The 20,149-nt window shown below is 57.6% G+C and overlaps 1 protein-coding gene across 4 annotated transcripts; it reads left to right on the top strand.

The window, feature by feature from the left end:
• The first annotated feature begins 5,617 nt into the window (after positions 1-5,617).
• On the top strand, positions 5,618-15,734 carry TFAP4 (transcription factor AP-4). 4 transcript variants are annotated; one of them, XM_028705997.2, is made up of 7 exons: positions 5,619-6,017; positions 8,559-8,724; positions 10,800-10,898; positions 11,225-11,395; positions 11,755-11,895; positions 13,064-13,225; positions 14,363-15,734. In XM_028705997.2, the coding sequence occupies exons 1-7, from the start codon at positions 5,929-5,931 to the stop codon at positions 14,549-14,551; spliced, it is 1,017 nt and encodes a 338-aa protein (XP_028561830.2). In that variant the 5' UTR covers positions 5,619-5,928; the 3' UTR covers positions 14,552-15,734. The 4 variants fall into 4 exon arrangements, with proteins under 4 accessions (XP_077774885.1, XP_028561830.2, XP_077774884.1 ...); XM_077918758.1 differs by having other exon boundaries at positions 11,755-11,841; XM_077918760.1 differs by lacking the exon at positions 5,619-6,017 and adding an exon at positions 7,540-7,647.
• Positions 15,735-20,149: the final 4,415 nt, after the last annotated feature.

Below are 20,149 nucleotides of genomic sequence, written 5' to 3' on the forward strand. Positions count from 1 at the left end.
GTCTCCTTTCTGTGCCGCTTTGTGGGCAACTGAGCAGGCTCTTGCACTGATCCAGCCCCTCTCGGCAGGCGTGCAGCTTCCTCCAGCACCTTGTGCTCTCATTGCAGCAGCTGCGAGCTCCGCAAGGGCAGCCGAGGGACCGGCTCCCTCGTGGCACTTGCACCCGCGCCTCCGCGAGTGTTGGGCTGGCTGGCCCAGGCCTTGGCAGAGGGCAGCAGGAGCCTTGCGGGCCTGTCCCTTCCTTCTTCCCCTCTCGGTGCTGAGCCCTGCACAAAAGCATCCCTGGCAGCGGCCGGAGCAGCCGAGAGGGCAGGCGGTCCGTGGCGGTGGCTCTCCACGCAGGGAACTGCAGCCAAGCATGGTTTTGTTGATGGCAGCAAGAGAAACAGTCGGGAGCCGCTGGGATCATCTCATCCCAAGAAAAGTGAACCACAGCGAAGTCGGAAAGACTCAGAGCGCAGAGACTGGGGTGGGGGAAGAGAACAATCAATGCCCCCCAAGGAGTTCTTATTTTATTGGGCACCAGGTCCTGGCGCCTGGTGGATGGAGGGCGCTGCTTCGAGGGTGCTGCAGCCGCTGTCGCTGCTTCTTTGCATAAAGCGGGGCTGCAGGGTGGAGGCAAGCAAGCCTGACTAGACTACTAGACAATTCCCCTCGGCTCTCTCTCTCGCTCTCTCTCCCTTGCAGCTGGGGTCAGGCAGCTCCTGCGCGTCAGCTGCAGAGCAGGAAACTGAAACCAACAAGACGAGAGCGCAAAGGCAGCGCCTGGCGTGGCAGCCGCCTTCTGCCCGCCTGGTTGGGAGAGTTTGGGCAGGAGCCTCGAGGCTGCAGCCGCAGAAGGGGCAGCGCCCCGTGGCACCTTCGAGGCCACAAAAGGGGTGAGCTTTCGGGTGCCACAAAACTCTGCGCAGAAAGAGCCGCAGCTGGAGCTCAGAAGGACCGTTCCTGGGGCTCTGCTCGGCCTGCGCGCACCTCCTCCCCTCCCGCAGCCTCCCCTGCCCTTCTTGCGACACAGACTGTCATCCACATCCGATTTCTTTGGTGGCTTTTGGAAACCGCCTCCACCTCCAACGGCTCTGGGGGACGGCAAGACAAGAAACGGAAGGGGGGGCCCTCGAGAAACTAAGCAAGTGAAGTCACGGCAAGAAGAAGCAGGGACGGACCCCCGTTTCTCTAGGCCGCCCAGCTTTCTTTCTCTTAAATATTTGGACGCTACCTCTCTAGACCAGGATCAGCCAAGGGGGTGAACTGTTGAAAAGACACACACGAGACACACTACAATACTGTATTATGACAAGACAGAAGTATTCTTTTTGGGGGACAGGGGGCGGGCTGGTGTGGGGGACTCCCAGGTCCTGAATGGGGTAACTGTGCCCCTGAAGGACCAGGTGCGCAGTCTGGGGGTCATTTTGGACTCACAGCTGTCCATGGAGGTCAGGTCAGTTCTGTGTCCAGGGCAGCTGTTTACCAGCTCCATCTGGTATGCAGGATGAGACCCTCTCTGCCCTTGTACTGCCATGCGCCAGAGTGGTGCATGCTCTGGTTATCTCCCACTTGTACTGCCATGCGCTCTATGTGGAGCTACCTTTGAAGGTGACCCAGAAACTACAAGTAATCCAGAATCCGGAAGCTAGACTGGGGACTGGGAGCGGCCGCCAAGACCACATAACACCAGTCCTGAAAGACTGACATTGGCTCCCAGTAAGTTTCCGAGCACAATTCAAAGTGTTGGTGCTGGCCTTGAAAGCCCTAAATGGCCTCAGTCCAGTATACCTGAAGGAGCGTCTCCACCCCCATCGTTCTACCTGGACAATGAGGTCCAGCGCCAAGGGCCTTCTGGCAGTTCCCTCCCTGCCAGAAGTGAAGTTACAGGGAACCAGGCAGAAGGCCTTCTCGGTAGTGGCGCCTGCCCTGTGGAACGCCCTCCCAACAGATGTCAAGGAAATAAACAACTATCCAACTTTTAGAAGACATCTAAAGGGAGCCCTGTTTAAGGAAGTTTTTAATGTTTGAAATTTTATTGTGTTTTTAATGTTCTGTTGAAAGCCACCCAGAGTGGCCGGGGAAACCCAGTCAGATGGGCGGGGTAGAAATAATAAACGACGATGATGATGATGAAATACTTACATTCAAAAGATACACAAAAGCAGCAGCACATTCAAATGCAATAATTCAACCAGTGAAATCGACAAAATTGCAGCATGACTAACTAGAACCAATAAAATCCATTCGAAACTGGCGAGATTTGGAGGCTGCTTTGAATACTGGAGCTCAGTGGGCTTCCCTAGGGAGGGAGTTAAGTAAGGGAGGTGCCATGAGCGAAAAGGCCCTGCCCTCCTGTCCATCAACCAAACTAACCTTAAAGGCAGCCAATGAGCAACCTTCAACTGGTCCTTCAAGTGACATGGTCACAAGCTGGTTAAAGGACAAAACCAGGACATTGAACTGGAAACGCATACATCTCCAAGCACAGCACTGGTTCAGCACTGGTGTTATCTGCTCTGATCACCTGACCCTCAGTCAGCGCAGAAACAGCAACATTCCACACCACTGGCATTTCCAGGTCATTATATTTTATTTCTATTTTATTTATTAGACTGACATACCACCCTTCATCCTAAGATCTAAGGGCAGGTCACAAGATAAAAATACAAAGTAAAAGCACAAATAAAAAGTTAAAACAAAAGCAACAAACCAATACCCCCCCCTTCCACAAACACATTTAAAAGCCTGTAGAATATCAATCAGCCAGAGGCCTGGTTGAAGAGGAATGTTTTTGCCTGTCACCTAAATGAAGGCACCAGGCAAGCCTTCCTGGGGAGAGCATTCCACAGACTGGGAGCCACTGCAGAAAAGGCCCTGCTCTCGTGTTGCCACCTTCTGGTTCTCTTGTGGAGGAGACACATGAAGAAGGGCCTCAGAGGATGAGCTCAGGGTCCGGATTGGCTTATGTGGGGAGAGGCGGTTCTTGAGGTATAATGATCCTGAGCGATTTTCAAAGGCAGCCCCACACAGAATGCGTTGCAGCTGTCTAGCCTGGGTAGAACCAATGCATGCATGGCTGAGGGCAGCCTCCTTCCTCCTGGGGGAGCTGGCCACACTGGGAAAAGGAATCAACGGGCACCTCCCCTCTGCCACCCTTCTCTCCTGCGGGCTGAAAGGGAGAGGGGCAAATTGAAGAGAGATGCCGGGCACAGCAGCCGAGAGGTGGCAAGAGGGGCACCTGCAGCCTTGGCGCAGAGGCTTTCGAGGTGTGGCTGCTGCCTCTGGTCACTGGCCAGAGCATGGGGAGAGTCTCTCTTCCTTCACCCTGCGGCAGGGGCTTGGGCCTGGACCGAGAGGGGTGGCGGAATGCCGGGCCTTGAGAGTTCCCTGGCAGTTGGAGCCACGTCCGTTGCGGAACAGAAGGGGGACCCCAAGTGCTGCCCTGGGGTGAGCTGTCTCAGGGCCACGGCAGGGGAGAGAACCAGCCCCAGCTATGCAGGAGAGTTCTCAGCAGAGAGCGGCTGCAGCAGGAGAAGTGAACCAGTCTCCAGGCTTGGCGGAAGCTGGCTCTTCCTTGGCACTGGCTTGTTTTGGGGACGAGGCATTGGCAGACAAGCTCAGTTAGACCCTTAGAGCTGGTTGGGGAAGTCCCTTGCCAAGGTGAGTGAGTGGCGAGGGCGGAGTGGAGCGTGGCCGCCTGCCAGCTGGGAGAGGGGGGCGGGAGTAGCTCACAGCCGCCACCACTGCTGAGTTCTCTCCACAGTAGGGTTAAAAGGGTGCTGGAAGGAGCTCTAGACCAGACCAGCCAGAGGCAAATGATGTGCTTGTCGTCTGGGGAGCAGACATTTGTCACCCCACCCCAAAAGGCCCCAAAGGTCCTATCCTGCTCTGGGTTGCTGCTGCTGCTGCTCTGTTGAAACCCTCCCCCCACAAAACGCAAGAGGATGTAAGGCAGAAAATACCACTTCTCCAAAATCTGCTGCTCAGAACCAGGGGTCCCTGGCACTGCCCGTCCAGCGGGCGAGTTCCTGCCTGCCTTTTCCCCAGGCAGGATAGTGTGTGCCTGTGCATTTATGGAGGAGAGGGTCACTGCTCAGAACCACTTCCCCCCCACCTGGTGCCGATGGGAATTCTGAGCCAGAACATCTGAAGAGCACCAAGCTGGGGGAGGCAGAGTTAGAAAAGGTTGTCCTCCCAGAAGACAAGTTGTTGGTCAGATAAAGGATGCTCTGGCAGCCAGGTGCTAAAGTACAATAGTTGGGCTGGGCTCTAAGTGCATCGGAGCCGACCCGCTCCCCAAGAACAACTCCGTCTTGCAGACCCAGCCAGGCTTCAGGGTGCCACCAACACTCTTCTGCTCAGGCCCTGCACAGACCAAGGAGACTTGAGCCAGGCCTCTGGCCTGCCCTTCCGGTGGCCCCCCAGGGCCTCAGTGGGGAGAGGGGCCTTGACCAGCACCTGCTGCCGGGGGGGGGGGAGGGGAGAAATGGCACACACACCTGCACAGCACAGGCTCCTCCCCACCCTTTTGAAAGTAGAAGGGGCACCAGCTGCAAAGGGGCAGGGAACCAGTCAGGTAAGATGAGGAGGCAGCTGGAGAAGAGCTGGTGGGGAAAGGGCCGGCCCAACTGTTAGGGAAGGGGAAAGTCCATCTCAGGATGTGGGCTTTGCGTGTCCTGAAGGGGCTGCAAGTTGCTGGGGACTCCTAATGTATTATTATTGCATTTTTACCCCTCCTTGGGGTACTGGGCCCCTTGGCTCTTCAGAAACAATACTGGACTCTGCTTAACTTTGCAAATGTGCTGGCAGCCTTTTTGCTGCACCACTGGTCAACCTTGAGTCATCCGTGTCACCCACTGGAGAAATCATCTTCCTTGCCTAATTTTAAGGTTTTTATCGCCAGCATGGATGTAGGGCCTTTGTAAATCTAGGCAGCCTCAGAGTGGGCATGATGTTAATATCAGTAATAAATAAATACCCCTGCATTCCAACTGCAGTTGGCATGAAAGCCACAATTAAATGCCCCAGGCCCCCGCTGGACAGAGGGTGCCTGTCCCTGCTGGCCCCCATCCAGGAGGCTTTGCCTGCCGTGTGCGCTGTGCAGATCCTGGTCCAGAAGGGCCAGAGGTTCCCCAGAAGAGCCTCTGCCAGTGCCAGGATCTTCCTCTGGGCAAGGCTGGGCTCCTGCGGGTGTTTACTGGCGAGCAACGGAGCCGTTTTCCTCCAGGAAAGGCTGCTGCGATGGAGCCTCGCGGCGCGCCTCTCCCGCTCGCTCCGTTCCCTTTGCAACCAGAGCGCAGATGGGAAGCTCCTCGGGGCAGAGCCCTCGCTTGGCGGGGGGGGGGGTGTCCGAGCCCGCGGCGACTGCCGCCCGAAGGCCACGCGGGTGGCTTCCCCATGGAAGTTCGGGGGTGGCTGCCTCGCCCGCCCGTGCGCTCCTGCTGGGCTGCTCCGTGCCAAGCCGTCAGCTGATGGGCCGCATCACCCCGTAGTGGCGCAGGCAGCCGCGGGCCGGGCGGGCAGCAGGGCGGGCGGGCGCGGGGCCAGGCGAGGCGCGGGGGCCGCGGGGGCGGCGGGCGGGGCGCGCGCGGGCCGGGGCGCCCGGGGGGGCGGCGGCGGGGCGCGGGGGCCGCGGCAAATAGTCCTTTGTTTACATGGGCCGGTGGCTGGCGGAGGCGGCGCCGGCGGGGAGGGAGCGCTGCGCTCGCACCAGCTGTTTCCCGCCTTGAGGAGACGCGCACAGAGGAGCCGGAGCCGCACGGAGGAGCGAGCGAGCCGAGGAGGAGCGGCGCCGCCGGGCGGGGGACGGACACGCACACGCCGCCGCCTCCGCCGCGCACCCACACGCGCCCGCGCGCCCACGCAGCCCCCTCGCCGCCTCCCCGGCCCCGATCCCCGCGGGCGCCGCTCCCTCCCTCCGCCTCCCGCGCGCCCCGGCCGGGCATGGAGTACTTCATGGTGCCCGCGCAGAAGGTGCCGTCGCTGCAGCACTTCAGGAAATCCGAGAAGGAGGTGATCGGCGGGCTGTGCAGGTGGGTGTGCGCCCCACCGAGCCCGGGAAACGGGCAGCCGCGCAGGGCCGGGCCGGGGGGGGGAAGAGAGAGAGCGGCACCGAGCGACGGGCCGGCCGAGCGGGGGAGCCTCCGCTGCCCGGGACCCTCGTGCGCTCCGGGCCGGGGCTGCGCGGGGAGGGCGGTGGGGTCTCCCTCTCCCTGGGGACGCGCCCGGTCGCCCCCCGGAGCGGCGGGAGGGCCGCTGGCGGGAGCACGTGGGTCTGTTTGCAGGCAGAGCGGGCGCCCCGGCCATGCTGCCGCCGCCGCCGACCTGCTGCGCTCGCTGCGCCTGCCTGGCTGCTCGCCCGGCCCCAGCCCCGCCGAGGGATCGCGGCGGCGAGGGGCTGCCGGGCCGGGAGGGCGAGCGGGCGGACGGGCGGGCGCGGCGAGGGCGAAGGCGTGCAGCTGGGCGGGCGAGGGAGGGAGGAGGGCACAAGGCAGCCATGCCGCCGCGGCTCCCTCGCCTTCCCCTCGACGCGCCGCCCGCCCAGGCGGCCCGGCCGGCCTCCCCCTGGGGCGGGGGGCTTTCGGGGCTGGGCGGCCGCCCCGTCGGGGCTCCCCGGGGCGCTGGTGCCGCCGCCCGGCCGCGTGGAGACTCCGGCGGCGGCGGCCGGGCCTAGCCTGGCGGTGACTGTGCAGCCTCCGAAGGGGCGGGCCTTTCCGCCGCGGGCTGCCGGGACATGTAGTGCTGCGCTCGGCCGGGCCACGCTGCCGCCGCCGCTCCGCACAAAGGCGCCCGGGCGCTCCCGGCCAGCCGCGCACGTGGCTCGGGCCGCGGCCGCAGAGGAGGCCGCGCGGGGAAGGCCTGGCCTGCTCGTTTGCAGGGCCGCGTCTTCCGCGTGGGGCCGCCGCGCTCCTCGCCCGGCGGGCGCCTTTGTGCCCGACGGAGCCCTGACGCCGCCCGGGGTAGCGGGAAGGGAGCCGAGCGGCTGCAGCCAGACAAAGGGAGCCCGGGACCCTTCGCCACGCTCTTGCCGCTCTGCTCCCGGGGCGCCCATGGACGGGAGGGCTCCGGCGGGGGACCCCCTGCCCGTGCAGCAGGGGGCTGCTCAGTGGGGCAGCCCCACTTCCCGCTGGTACCCCGGAGAGCTCGGCTGCGCTCCTGCGGCCAGAGCGCGGGGCAGGGCGGGCTGGTCGGGGCAGAGGGTCCAGCGCTAGTTGGGGGGGGGGTGTGTGATTCCGCTCCAAATTTTGGCCCTGGTCGCTGCCCGTCTGGCCGCCCCCCCCGACTCTTTTCCCGCCACATACACCTGGCTTACCTGCCCCCCTGTCTTTTATGCATTAGCAAACGGTGGCTTTCAGGTGCCAGCTGGAGCCCAGGGACCGCGGGATTTGAACCCACCACAAATGGTGGTGGTGGGATTCCTCTGTGCGTCCAGGTGGTGCTCCCAGGTAGCGGCCAGTTGCACATTCCGCCTTTGGCTTCTCTTAGCGCCAGCAGAGAGAACTTATGCCGGGTCCAAGATCTCAGTCCGGAGACAGGAGAGTTTTTCTAAGGAGTTGGTGGAGGTCTAAAAGACCAGCGCCTTGCGGGATGGACTTACGTCAAACAGCTTGTTCAGGCTCTTGGCCCTGTGCTGGGAACCGGCTTGACCAAAGCCCCTTGAAGGTTGGCTCCTTAAATTGATATCTGCAGTCTACACACAATGCACAAAGAAAGGAATAAAGCAATTGTGTAAAAAGCACCCCCAGTATGTCTCTAGCCTATCTCTCTTGCTGCCTGCCAAACTGGGAGCGCACCCCCCATCCCCGCCTGGTGATGGTCTTGTGCTGGGAGACAGTCCTGCAACTGCGAGTTGACTTTGCATTGAATAGTTGGGCATATTTAAAAACTTTTCCATCTTAACTCTTTGGTATGCCCCAAAGTGATTTTTTGTTTATTTAAAAAAGTCATTGCTGCATATTCATTGGCCTGAGGCCCAGCACATCCCTGGATCAGCTCTCCATCCAGGGGGGATCATGCATCGCTTGTTGGCCGCAGCCAGACAGGTCGCATCCTTTTCCTCCTCCCAGCTACCTCCAGGCAATGGTTCTGAGGCTTTGGGACAGTTTGTGCCATTCAAGGTGGAGTTAGCCTGCCAGCCTGAGCCCTCTAAGGCGAGAACCTGCCTGGGACAGGATGGGTCCCCATCTCTCCATGGGAGCACTTGAGTTCCCAGGCTGCAGGGATCTGCTTTAGAGGCCAACGCGGTGTTGACGTTTCATTTAAAGGCATTAAAAGAAAATGAGCCCCTGCTCATTTCTCAGGACAGGACCCAACCGGGCATTTCAGTCAAATTGTGTGTTGTTTGGGCGGGCAGGCGGGATCTCACTCTGTGCCAAATCAGACCCTTTGTCCTCTTTGCAACGGTGTGTCCTGACTTCCCCCATCCCTGGCTGTTGGCTGTGCTTTAGCCCAAGACCCTCTGGGCAGCCACGGCATCCCCCAGCCCTGGGGCCCGCTGGCGGGCAGCCGTTCTCCAGGGCTGCAGGGCCACAGAGGGACTGAGCCTCCCTTAAAGCTGCTCGTCTCCCCCGCAGCCTGGCCAACATCCCGCTGACCCCAGAGACGCAAAGGGACCAGGAGCGGCGGATACGCAGGGAGATCGCCAACAGCAATGAGCGGCGCCGCATGCAAAGCATCAACGCAGGGTTCCAGTCGCTGAAGACCCTCATCCCACACACGGATGGGGAGAAGCTCAGCAAGGTAAGGGTCAGGCGCACCAAGCCCTGCCTGCTAGTCCTTGCTGGAGACTTCTGTGCTGTGCCAGTTATGACCCCCCCCCCCCGCGCCCCCAATGCTGGTGATAGTGGCAGCAGACGGGTTGGGATGGGGAGCAGCTGGGCTTGGCATTTTCTGTGTACCAGATGCAAGGAGCTTGGCTGGAGGCTCCTGTCTCCTAGGATTCCACTTGAGTTTAACCTTAGTACAGTCATAGCTCGGGTTACAGATGCTTCAGGTTGCACGTTTTCAGGTTACGGATACACCGAAACCCAGAAGCACCAGAACGGGTTACTTCCAGGTTTTGGCGCATGCGCAGAAGCACTAAATTGCACTTTGGGAAAAAGCGCTGAATAGCAACCTGCGCGTGCTCAGCTGTGGGTTGCACACGTGCCTCCCGCACAGATCACGTTCACAACCTGAGCGCCCACTGTACTAAATCTAGCTGCCGCGTGATAAGAGGAGGAATCAATGGGCAGTTCTCCCAATGGAGAGAGGTAGAAAGTGGAGTCCCCCAAGGATTGGTATGGGGACTTCTTAATTTGTTCATAAACAACCTAGTGCTCGATGTGATCATTGAGGTCGCCAAGTCTGCCAATGGCACTAAATTGTTGAGGGTGGTTGAACCAGGAAGAGAAGAGCTTCGAAAGGAGAGCGAAGAGGTGGTAAAATCACAAATGCAGTTCAGTGTATAAACAAAGGCAAAGCGATGCACGTTTGGGCAAAAAATAATTTAATTTCACATAGATGCTCCTGGGGTCTGAACTGATGGTTGTGGCAGCTGGCTCAAAGATGATGTTGACCCAGTGATCTGCAGCTGTGAAAAAGGCAAATTCCATGCTAGGGATCTTTAGGAAAGGAATAGAAAGGAAAACTGCCACTACCAAAATGCCATCGTTCAAATGACGGGGCTGCATTTGGAATACTGTGTACAGTTCAGGCCAGCTCTCCTCAAAAGGGATATTGTAGAGTTGGAAAAGGTTCAAAAAAGGGCCGTCAATATCACCAAGGGGATGGCAAGAGTCCCCTATGCGGAAAGGTCCGAACACTGTCTTTTTTAAAGCCCACCTCCAGGTCGGCCAGTCACCAACTCTCAGCCTGAGCTTCCTCCCGGAGCTGTTATGAGGGTAAAATTGGGGTGGAGGGAGAAGAGACCCTCTGTGCTGCCTTTTCTGCTCCTTGGAGCAAAGGCAGGAGGAGAACCAACAGCCCCACAGAGAGACACTCGGGAGTCACCCCAGGAAGCCCAAGGCTGCTTAGGAGAAGGAGCAGCACGATTTGCTTTCCCAGCTGACCTGAAGGAGGGCACAAGGGGCACCATGTCTCTGGCCAGCTCTCTCTGCCTGCGCCCCCCCCAACCCCTTTTCATAAGTGGTCTGCCTGCTTGTGGAAGAGCTGCATCTTCCTCATCTTCTCTGTGGGGACCCAGTTTAGTCTGTTCCTTCCCTTGAGCTGGAAAAGGGCTTGTTTGGGACCAGGGCTCTAGGTTGGGTTACTGCCAGGCGTTCTACATGGAGCTGCCTCTGGAGATTGATTGTAAGCTTCAGCTGATGCAGAATTCGGCAGCCAGGTTGCTCACTGGAGCACGGCGGTTTGAGCATCTTACACCAATCCTGGCCCAACTGCATTTACTGCCAATTAATTTCGGCGTCCAATTCCAAGTGCTGGTTTTGACCTAGAAATCCTTCAGTGGCTCAGGACTGCAATACCTCAAGAACTGCCTCTTTCCATGTGAAGCTACCTAGACCCTGAGATCATCTTCTGAGGCCCTTCTTGGCGTGCCTCCTCCACAGGAGGTCTGTAGGGAGGCAACATGAGAACAGGGCCTTTTCTGTGGTGACTCCACATTTGTGGAATCCTTTCCTTAGAGAGGTTCGCCTGGCGCCTTCATCATACACCTTTAGGTGCCAGACAAATGTGTTGGTGGGAGGAGGGTATGAATGTTTTAACTCTTTATTTTGCACTTCTATTTTGCATTTTGATGATGGTAATGATGATAATACGTGCTGGATTTTATGTTTGACTCTGCACCCCCTCACCTTCCAATTGCCCCTCCCCAGGCAGCGATTCTCCAGCAGACAGCAGAGTACATCTTCTCTTTGGAACAGGAGAAGACACGTTTGCTGCAGCAGAACGCCCAGCTCAAGAGGTTCATCCAGGTATTTGCTGAGGCTGCTCCCTCGTGTGTGTGTGTGTGTGTGTGTGTGTGTGTGTGTGTGTGTGAGAGAGAGAGAGAGAGAGAGAGAGAGAGCGCATATAACATTCCAGACTTGGGGGGGGGGGGAGTTGCTCCTCTATGCACAGAGGGTGGGGGGCCTCTGCATGTGCTCCTTTTCTCCCTGGAGCTGCCACAAGCCTGTGGCTCGCTTTGCGTGGCTGAGCCGTGCCCTCTTGGTCGCCGCTTGGCTGCATTAGAGGAGGAAGTGGAGGGCAGGCCTTCTCTCTCTCCCCGGCCCTGATTCTCACGCTGCATTTGCTTGGCCAGGAGTTCAGCGGCTCCTCCCCAAAGCGGCGGAGGGCGGAGGACAAAGACGAGGGGATCGGGTCCCCAGACATCTGGGAGGACGAGAAGGCCGAGGACCTCCGCCGGGAGATGATTGAGCTGCGCCAACAGCTGGACAAGGAGCGCTCTGTCCGCCTGATGCTGGAGGAGCAGGTGAGAGGATGGGGGCATCGCCTGGGCCGTGGGGTCTCTGTGGGCTTGGCTGGGAGGGGAGATTGCTTGGACCACTTCTCTGGCCCCACAGTCAGGAGGAGCAACCTCCCGGGGCCGCATCCTTCAGGGTGTTGTCAAACCAGTGAAGGCCCCAGAATGTTTCTGGAGGAACAGAGAGAAAAGAGTAGCAGGTTTGGCCAAGGAATTTGGTTTCCCTTGCGAATGGGGCTCAGAACAGGATGTGCCCATTGTGCACCCGACTGGCACACTGAGTGCCTGGCCCTCTCTGTGGCCTTTGTGGGGTGTTGCCGTGCCCTCCCAGCCCATGACAGGGCCTTCTTCTCCTGGTCCCCTGGCAGGTGCGCTCCTTAGAGGCCCACATGTACCCCGAGAAGCTGAAGGTGATTGCGCAGCAGGTTCAGCTCCAGCAGCAGCAGCAGGAACAGGTGAGGCTCCTGCGCCAGGAGACACCTGAGCACCAGCAGCAAGGCCGCCCCCAGGTGAGTGCGCGGCTTGCCTCCCACCCAGCCCCCTTGGGATGCAGCTGGGGGGGCAGCGCTCTTGCCCCAGCCCCCCAGAGTCCCCCGGGAGACTCGCGGGGGCTGAAATCCAAGGGAGTTGGACGGCGCCTCCCAAAGGAGGGCTCAGCACTCACCTGGGGGCCTGGTGGGCCTGGCTGCTGCAGCAATGCTTCCTTCCCCCCGGGGAGGGTCCTTGCACACCTGGGCAGGCAGGAGTCTCGGGGGCTCCATCCCCGGCAAGCCACTGCCGCTCCACGCATCCGTAGCTGCCGAGCGTTTGGCAAGAGGCTTTCCCTTGCAGCTCCGGCTGGAATTGGGGGGCAGGGGTCTTGCGGGAAGTGCCCTCCCCTCCGTGGCCCAGCCCCAGCCCCTGCAGGCCTGGCTGCCGCTTCTGCAGTGCTTCTGTGGTGCTAGGAAATCTCAGCTGCCTTTTGCCGCTCTTGACGGTGGGGCGAAACCACAGGGTGGGAGACGGGTCTGCTGCTCATATTCTGCTCATGAGCTTCCCCAAGTGGGCGCCTGCTGTCAAAACAGAATGATGGACTCTAGGTGGGCCAATGCCCTGATGCAATATGCCCTTCTTATGCCTGCCTGCCTCGGTTGCCCACTTGCTACATCTTCTTGGAGGTGACGGGGGGCCTTGCTGTCCCCAGGTCCTTCCTGGAGGATGGGGGCGGCGTACCCTGTACTGACTCTGGGCTTCCACTGCAGGGGGGGGGGCTGAAGTCATGTAGTCCTTCTCCCACCTTTCACTTTCACCCCTGGGGTCTGCCTCTTCCAAGCCATTGCTCCACGAGTTCAAGCTGCAGGGGGAGCGTGGGGGGGGGGCCAGCGTAGGCCACCTGCCTTCAACAAAGCCCAGCCCATGCTGCTGCCTTTGTGCTTGGGGGGGGGGGGATGTGGGAGGTCAAGGCTGCAGCCTCCGCTCTCCCCTCCAGATGTGGCCATATGGGGCCTGAGTCCCCCTGGACAAAGGGAGACCACCCCCCTGCCAGGAGTGGCTCATGGCTGCCTCTCTAGGCCAGAGCCAACTCCCTGCCGTGAGGTCTTATCTGCTCCAGGCTCAGCCATTCTGCCTCTGACTGCAGGACCTTCTTAGAGGCGGCCCCTGGTGACACGGCCGGTCTCTTTTTCTCTCCCCCCGCAGCTCTTGTCGGCACACGGCCCCCCAGCCCCCACCCACCACCCGACTGTGATCGTGCCTGCGCCGCTGCCACCCTCTCACCACGTCACCGTGGTAACCATGGGCCCGTCCTCCGTGATCAACACTATCTCCACATCCAGGCAGAATCTGGATACCATCGTTCAGGTGAGACGGGGAGACCCGTGTCTGTGAGGGGAGGGGGGGGCAGGGGAGCGTTGGATTTGGACGCAGGAGGTCCCAATTTCAGATCCCCAGCGGCATCCCTAGGGAGGGCAGGGAGAGATCCCCTGGGCCCGTGGGGATGGGCCAATGGCCTAGCTTGGCATTGGGCTGCAGAAACGCTGCATGGCTCGAGTGAGTGAGCCAAGCCATATCCTGGAGACAACAGCCAATCACTCCAGGTGCTGAGGGTTCACTCTGACTTTGAGGTGTCCTGCACCTGCCCTGGAAGACAGAAGCCCCCACAAATTTTGCACCTCTGTGTCCTGTTTCCCTGGACGAGTGTTGTTAGTTGCTGTGTGACAAGGCCCCATAATATAATAATAATTCATTATTTCTACCCCGCCCATCCACCTTTTCCTCAGTGCCAGGCGAGGAAAGAGATGCTGGATCCTTCTAGAGCAGTTGGGGGGGCAGCCCTCTATAGAGAACCTCTGAGCCTGGCGGGAGATGGAGGTGTCTCATCCGTGTGCAATTTTGGGTGTGCGTTTGTCTGCTATTTTTGAGACGCACTCCGCTTAGAAAATGCCACAGGGTCTCGTGGCTCCTTTTTCATAGCAGAAAGCTTCTGTGGAAGGGGTCTGAGGTCCGCAAAATCTTAGACCCTGTGGCGCTTTTGAAGTTTTGCTGCTCAACGGGCTCTCCTGGAGATCCCTTTGGGGTCAGGGGAAGGGAGAAGAGGGGGGACGCCCCCTTTCCCTGGGGCTGAATCCCCAGAAACGGAATCCAGGACCTTCTGCATGCAAAGCAGGTGCTCTAACCACTGAGCCTTCCTTGGACCTAATTCTGACCAGTCCCAGGCAGCTCAAAGGCTCTGGGATACGAAGGGGTTGGGGAAGGTCCCTCTGCAACCCTCCCACCTGCGTCTGAGACCTTGCAGGGCCCCTGAACTGGTTAGACCCTGCGGGACCCTCAGTCTGCCGGTGGACATAGCCAAGGACTCTTCCTGGGGGCTCTCTGATCTTAGGCAGCTCCTGGGAGCTTCTTTTCCGCAGACAGAGTCTTGGGTGTGTGTTGGGGGGCTTCAGGGGGGCCAGCTTGCTGTCTCACACTGGTGTCTCCCCCCCCCCCAAAAAAAATCAGGCAATCCAGCACATTGAGGGGACACAGGAGAAGCGGCTGCTGGAGGAGGAGGAGGAGGAAGAGCGCCGTCGTGCCGTCATCGTGACCCCTGCGCGGACCGGCCTGGAGCCCTCCAACTCGGACACGGCCTCCGACTCCGAGGCGGACGACAGCGACTCCATGGAGCACAGCAAGGCCGAGATGCCCTGACCCCCACCTGGCCGCGGGGGGCGGGCAGGCGGGCAGGGTGTGGGTGAGGGGACTATGGAGAAACTTGCGCTGAATTTTTTTACAAAATACCATGGAATTCGGGTCTCTTTTATGACCTTTCGATACTGTAAACGGGAGCGTTAGAACCTGCAGGGGCCGAATCCTTGCCCTCTTCAAAGCCAACGGGAAGGGGGGCGGAGGGGAGAGTTCAGCAGCACGGGGGTTTTCAGAGTGCCTGGCCTGCGTGCGACCGTGTGGGCCAGATCGGAGCCCCAAATACTCAGGGGGGAACGTTCATATAAATTGCCTGCGGCCACGCAGAGTGGCGGGTGCCCCCCATCTCCCGGCACCCTCCTAGGCCCTGCTGGGTTGCCTTGCCTCCCCAGTCATCCCCCCTCCCAAATCTCTGCGATAGACTTCTCTGGGCCTCCTGTTTCCTCCCTGCTAGTTGGCCTTGCAAGGGCCCCTCAAGGACGGACTCCTCACGAGCTCTGCCCGGGGCTTGGTTCCTTGGCATCACCCCCAGGGGAGGCAAAAGGACCCAGGGGGCGACGGAAGGTCTGCCCATAGCAGGGCCGGTGCCCACGCTGCCACCCCGGGGGCCCCTGCCTGCAGTCCCCTCCTGCATCACGGGACGGCAGGCTTCCCTCCGTTCTCAGGGGGCCAGTTCAGGTTTTTGGCCTTAGCTGCAGTCTGGGTGGGGGGTGTCCCTTTTCAAAGATGGCGCCGTTTCTGGGGTGGGCCGCAGCCTGCCACGTTGGCCACTTTTGGCTCCCCACCCCCCACCCCCCGTGGCTTCTTTCCTCCTTTTTTTCGAAGCACTTAATCTGTTCCGTGGGTCCGACTGGGTCATGAGGGCGTGCGTGTTCTGTGATCGTTGCTTTTTGTTGCGTCCTTCCCCGTTCCCCCCCACCCAGCTTCCCCCAATTTGGCTAGAGGCCTAGGCCAGTGTTGTTTAGGGCTGTTGGTATTTGGTAGGTTCCTCCCCAGCCGCAGCTGTTCCTCAGTTCTTTCATTTTTTTACATGGTTTTTCTGTTTTGTTTTTGTTCTTTTTTTCTCTTTTTTTACAGTTTTCGGGTCTTCGTGTTCATTGAGATGCTATTATATTTTGTTAAGAAAGTGGGAAAAATGAGGCTTGTGCCTTTGTAAAGAAACAAAATAAAGTTTGTACTTTGTTTTTTAGATGCCTTTGCCTGGGGTGTTGGTCTTTGGGGTGCGGACTTGGGGGCTGCATCTTCTCCTCTAATTATTACAGTCATACCCCAAGTTAAAGTCGGTTCAGATTGAGCGTTTTCAGGTTACGCTCAGCTGCGACCCGGAAGTAATGGAATGTGTTACTTCCAGGTTTCGCCACTCGCACATGCGCAGACGCTGAAAATGACGTCATGCGCAGAAGCGGCGAATTGCAACCCGCAGACACGGGTTGCGTTCTGATCTGGATGCGAATGGGGCTCTGGAACGGATCCCGTTCGCATCCAGAGGTACCACTGTATTAGAATTTATTACCCATCTTTCTCCCTAAGGCCTCAGGGCAGGGTTACAGCAAATTACTACTACTACTACTACTACAGTGATACCTCAGGTTACATACGCTTCAGATTACAGACTCCGCTAACCCAGAAATAGTGCTTCAGGTTAAGAACTTTGCTTCAGGATGAGAACAGAAATTGTGCTCTGGCGGCGCAGCGGCAGCAGGAGGCCCCATTAGCTAAAGTGGTGCTTCAGGTTAAGAACAGTTTTAGGTTAAGAACGGACCTCCGGAACAAATTAAGTTCTTAACCTGAGGTACCACTGTACTACTTTTGCCCTGAGAGGGATTCAAGGTGGTTTAAAGATAAAAATAAGAACCTCCAAAACATAGGAAAAAAACAATAAAATAAAATAAAAAGATAGAATTATATGCAGTGGTACCTCACCAGTGTGGTGTAGTGGTTAAGAGCAGTGGACTCATAATCTGGTGAACTGGGTTCACGTCTCCGCTCCATATGCAGCTGCTGGGTGACCTTGGGCTAGTCCCACTTCTCTGAAGTCTCTCAGTCCCACTCACCTCACAGAGTGTTTGTTGTGGTGGAGGAAGGGAAAGGAGATTGTTAACTGCTTTGAGACTCCCTAGGGTATCGATAAAGCGGGATATCAAATCCAAACTCCTCCTCCTCTTCTTCCCGGTTTTCAAACGTAATCCGTTCTGGAAGACTTCTGAAACGTTTGAAAACTGAAGCAGTTACTTTCGGAAGCATTTACTTGCAGAAAACTCAAAACAGAAGCTGCGTTTCCTGTTCGACTTCCATGGCGCGTACTTCCAGCTTTTCGGCGTTCAAAAACTGAAACGTTCAACTTCCGAGACGTTCGAAAACCAAGGTACCACTGTATATTTCTGGTATCCATCTTTCTCGAGAGACTGTGGAGTGTGCCTGTGGGGGTGAAGTCAAACCACTGGAGAATCACGGCGCCTGCTGTGGCTGCAGAGACCGGCAACTCAAATCTGCTGCCTTCTGCATTATTTTTGCTGCGTTAGCAGCACTGAAGTGACCCTCCGGGCACAAGCCTGGGCAGTGTGCATGGAGCTCCTGGGCTGCCCAGACAAGACCAGCCCCTCTCGGCCTCGCTGATGGGGTCCAAAGGAAAGCAGAGCAGGATTTTGGGCACCAGTTGCAGGAGTTGCTGGAAGGAGGCACACAAAGCACCACCCAGCCGTCTTAGGGACTCCACTCTGTATTTCTGTGGGATGTACCATATTTTTCGCTCTATAGGACGCACTTTTTCCCTTCTAAAAAGTAAGGGGAAATGTGTGTGCGTCTTATGGAGCGAATGCAGGCTGCGCAGCTAAGCCCAAAGCCAGAACAGGGAGACGGAGCGCTGCACAGCACATGGCAGAACCTGCTTTCTTGGCCGTTTGACCCACTCTTGGTCTCTGCTCCATCTGCCATAGCTTGTCTTTGCATGCAGGAAAAGTCCTAGGTTTTGAGACCCAGCAGCTCCCCTCACCTGGTTGAGCCAGCTAGTTGAAGCCATGCCGGGATTGTGGCTGCTGCCACTTGCTGACTGATGGCTTCTAGGAGCCACAGCGGAGGGAGGGCAGGGTGGGGACCAGAAGGAGCACAGTGTCCTCCCCACCAACATCCGATACACCCTTAAATTAAGAAACATTGATAGGAAAGTACAATATTAAAAACAGTGCAAAGCAACTTACAATCACCCAAAAATAAGGTGAGCTGTAAAAACATGACTACTCAAGGGTCAAAGGCAAGAAGCTGTGCAATGAAGGTGCCAGGCGTGGCACCGTGGGGAGGGAGCCCCACAGCTCAAGGGCCACCACAGAGAAGGCCTCTCCTCCTGGGCAGCAAGCCCCAGAGGGTGGAGGAACAACCAAGAGGGCCCCCTTTACCAGTCCCGGCACCTGAGAGAGCGTAGGGAAGCAGGCAGCCTTGCAGGTATTTGGGGCCTGAGTCATTTGGGGCTTTGAACAGAAATGCGAGCACCTTGAATTGGGTCTGAAAACAAACAATGGCAGCACCTGTGCTTGGGAGGGGAGGGGGCTCTCACCTGCTCTCTGGCGCTGGAACCGCTTGGGCTCCCACTGTTCAAAGCAGCTCACTTGCCCCGTATCTGTTTGCTACAAGAGGTCACCTCACAGTCCTGGAAGGAGGGTGCAAGGTAAGTTGTGAGAACAGCCGAGAAGCAAAAAATGCACACACAGGCAGGCACCCCTATAATACCGGGCTTGCGTGAATACTTCACTCTAATTTGGTTGTGCTTGGAATTGTGTTCCTTTGCCTGCAGTTTCCAGGTTTCCCACCAGAGGGAGACATTCCAAAACGCCAACCTTGTGTAGGACAGGCATTGAAAGATGTCTAGGTGATGGCTCAGCACGTTTTAAAGTTCTTTCATGAAACCATGGGGCAAAGGAATGCCCTCTGTCTCCTCCTGGGAACCCGTGACTGCCTTTTGGTCTAGTGTATGCTAGGAGGGGCCAGGACGTTTCCTTGTCTCAAGTGCACGTCTTCTTTGGCGATCCCTCGTAGCTGAGTAAGATTGTCTTCCATAAACACGGTTTTAACTGTGAGTCCGTAAGTGACTATGGAGGCCAATTCTGGATCCACACGTCCTTCCACAGTGGGGACATTGGTTTCCGGGTGGGAGTTGATCACTGTGGATTTGCCAAGCGTGCCTTCCTCTTAGCACGTTTCTCCCTTGCATCCTGAGTTCGAGTGTCTTCAAAGCCCATGATACCTCTTCTCCAACTGGAGTGATCGCAGACCAGTGTTTCCCAGTTGTCAGTGTTTATACTACATTTTTTAAGATTTGCCTTGAGACAGTCTTTAAACCTCTTTTGTTGATCTCCAACATTACGCTTTCCATTTTTAAGTTCGGAATAGAGTAGTTGCTTTGGAAGATGATCATCAAGCATCCGCACAACAGGACCAGTCCAACGAAGTTGATGTTGAAGAATCATTGCTTCAACACTGGTGATCTTTTCTTCTGCCAGTACACTGATATTAGTTCACCTGTCTTCCCAAGTGATGTGTAAAAAATTTTGGAGACACCGTTGATGGAATCTTTCGATCACATGTGACTCGCACGGGGAGCCCTGGGGTGCCTCTTCTGCTGGGGCCACCTCCTTGAAGGCTGCTCACTATCTCAAGGGTGGCGCAGGAGGGGCTGGCCAGCAGCTGGGCAGAAAACCTTTGCCCCACAGTTCCAGAGGTCTTCATAGTGTGAGAAATAAAGGTAAGGAGAATTGTGGAACATGCAAATGTTCAAGTGTGCATCATGCAGTGCTGAGAGCCAAGCCTGCCAGCTGGTACTCTTCTCTTTTTATTTTGGCATGGGGGGTGGGTGGAGGGGGGGCACCTGCTTCTCTCCCAGCTCCACCCCAGTTTTCCCACATGCTATTACTTGAATCCTGGGAAGAGAGCCCAGAGAGGACTCCCTGAACGACGTCCGAGGGGCTGTGCAGCTCATGCTCTGTGTGGAAGTGGATTTCTGTGCGGAGAGGACACAAACAGGCCCACCACCCAGAAAGGCAGGAGGGAAAGGGGGGGGGTGGCGGCAGTGGGGCGCTGCACTGGAAAAGCCACACAGATGAGCCAAGGAAGAGGCAGGCATCCAGCTGGGGCTGATGGGGAGCAGCCGCTTGCTTCCTGAAGGTTGCCCAGCGTGTGCCCAGGACTAAGGAAGGCGGCCAGAGTCACTCGCTTGAAGTGCCACACCTTCTCCAGGACTGTCTAGCTGCCTAGCCTCTTCTGCTGTTGGGTCCCAGGGTATGTCAGCACACATGTATGTATGTATGTATGTATGTATTCCTTTAAGGGACGCGGGTGGCGCTGTAGGTTAAACCACAGAGCCAAGGACTTGCCAATTAGAAGGTTGGCGGTTCGAATCCCCGTGACGGGGTGAGCTCCCGTTGCTCGGTCCCTGCTCCTGCCAACCTAACAGTTTAAAAGCACGTCAAAGTGCAAGTAGATAAATAGGTATTGCTCCGGCGGGAAGGTAAACGGCGTTTCCGTGCACTGCTCTGGTTTGCCAGATGCTGGCCACATGACCCGTAAGCTGTACACTGGCTCCCTCAGCCAATAAAGCCAGATGAGCGCCACAAC

This window comes from Podarcis muralis, chromosome 14 (genome assembly GCF_964188315.1).
Source record: "Podarcis muralis chromosome 14, rPodMur119.hap1.1, whole genome shotgun sequence".
Lineage (NCBI taxonomy): Eukaryota > Metazoa > Chordata > Lepidosauria > Squamata > Lacertidae > Podarcis > Podarcis muralis.

What these genes read in the sequence shown, in the direction of transcription:
- TFAP4 (XM_028705997.2), top strand. Translation starts at nt 5,929, where the DNA reads ATGGAGTACTTCATGGTGCCCGCGCAGAAGGTGCCGTCGCTGCAGCAC. An exon ending in GTGATCGGCGGGCTGTGCAG is followed by an intron (nt 6,018 to 8,558) that starts GTGGGTGTGCGC and finishes TCTCCCCCGCAG; the next exon opens with CCTGGCCAACATCCCGCTGA. An exon ending in ATCTGGATACCATCGTTCAG is followed by an intron (nt 13,226 to 14,362) that starts GTGAGACGGGGA and finishes AAAAAAAATCAG; the next exon opens with GCAATCCAGCACATTGAGGG.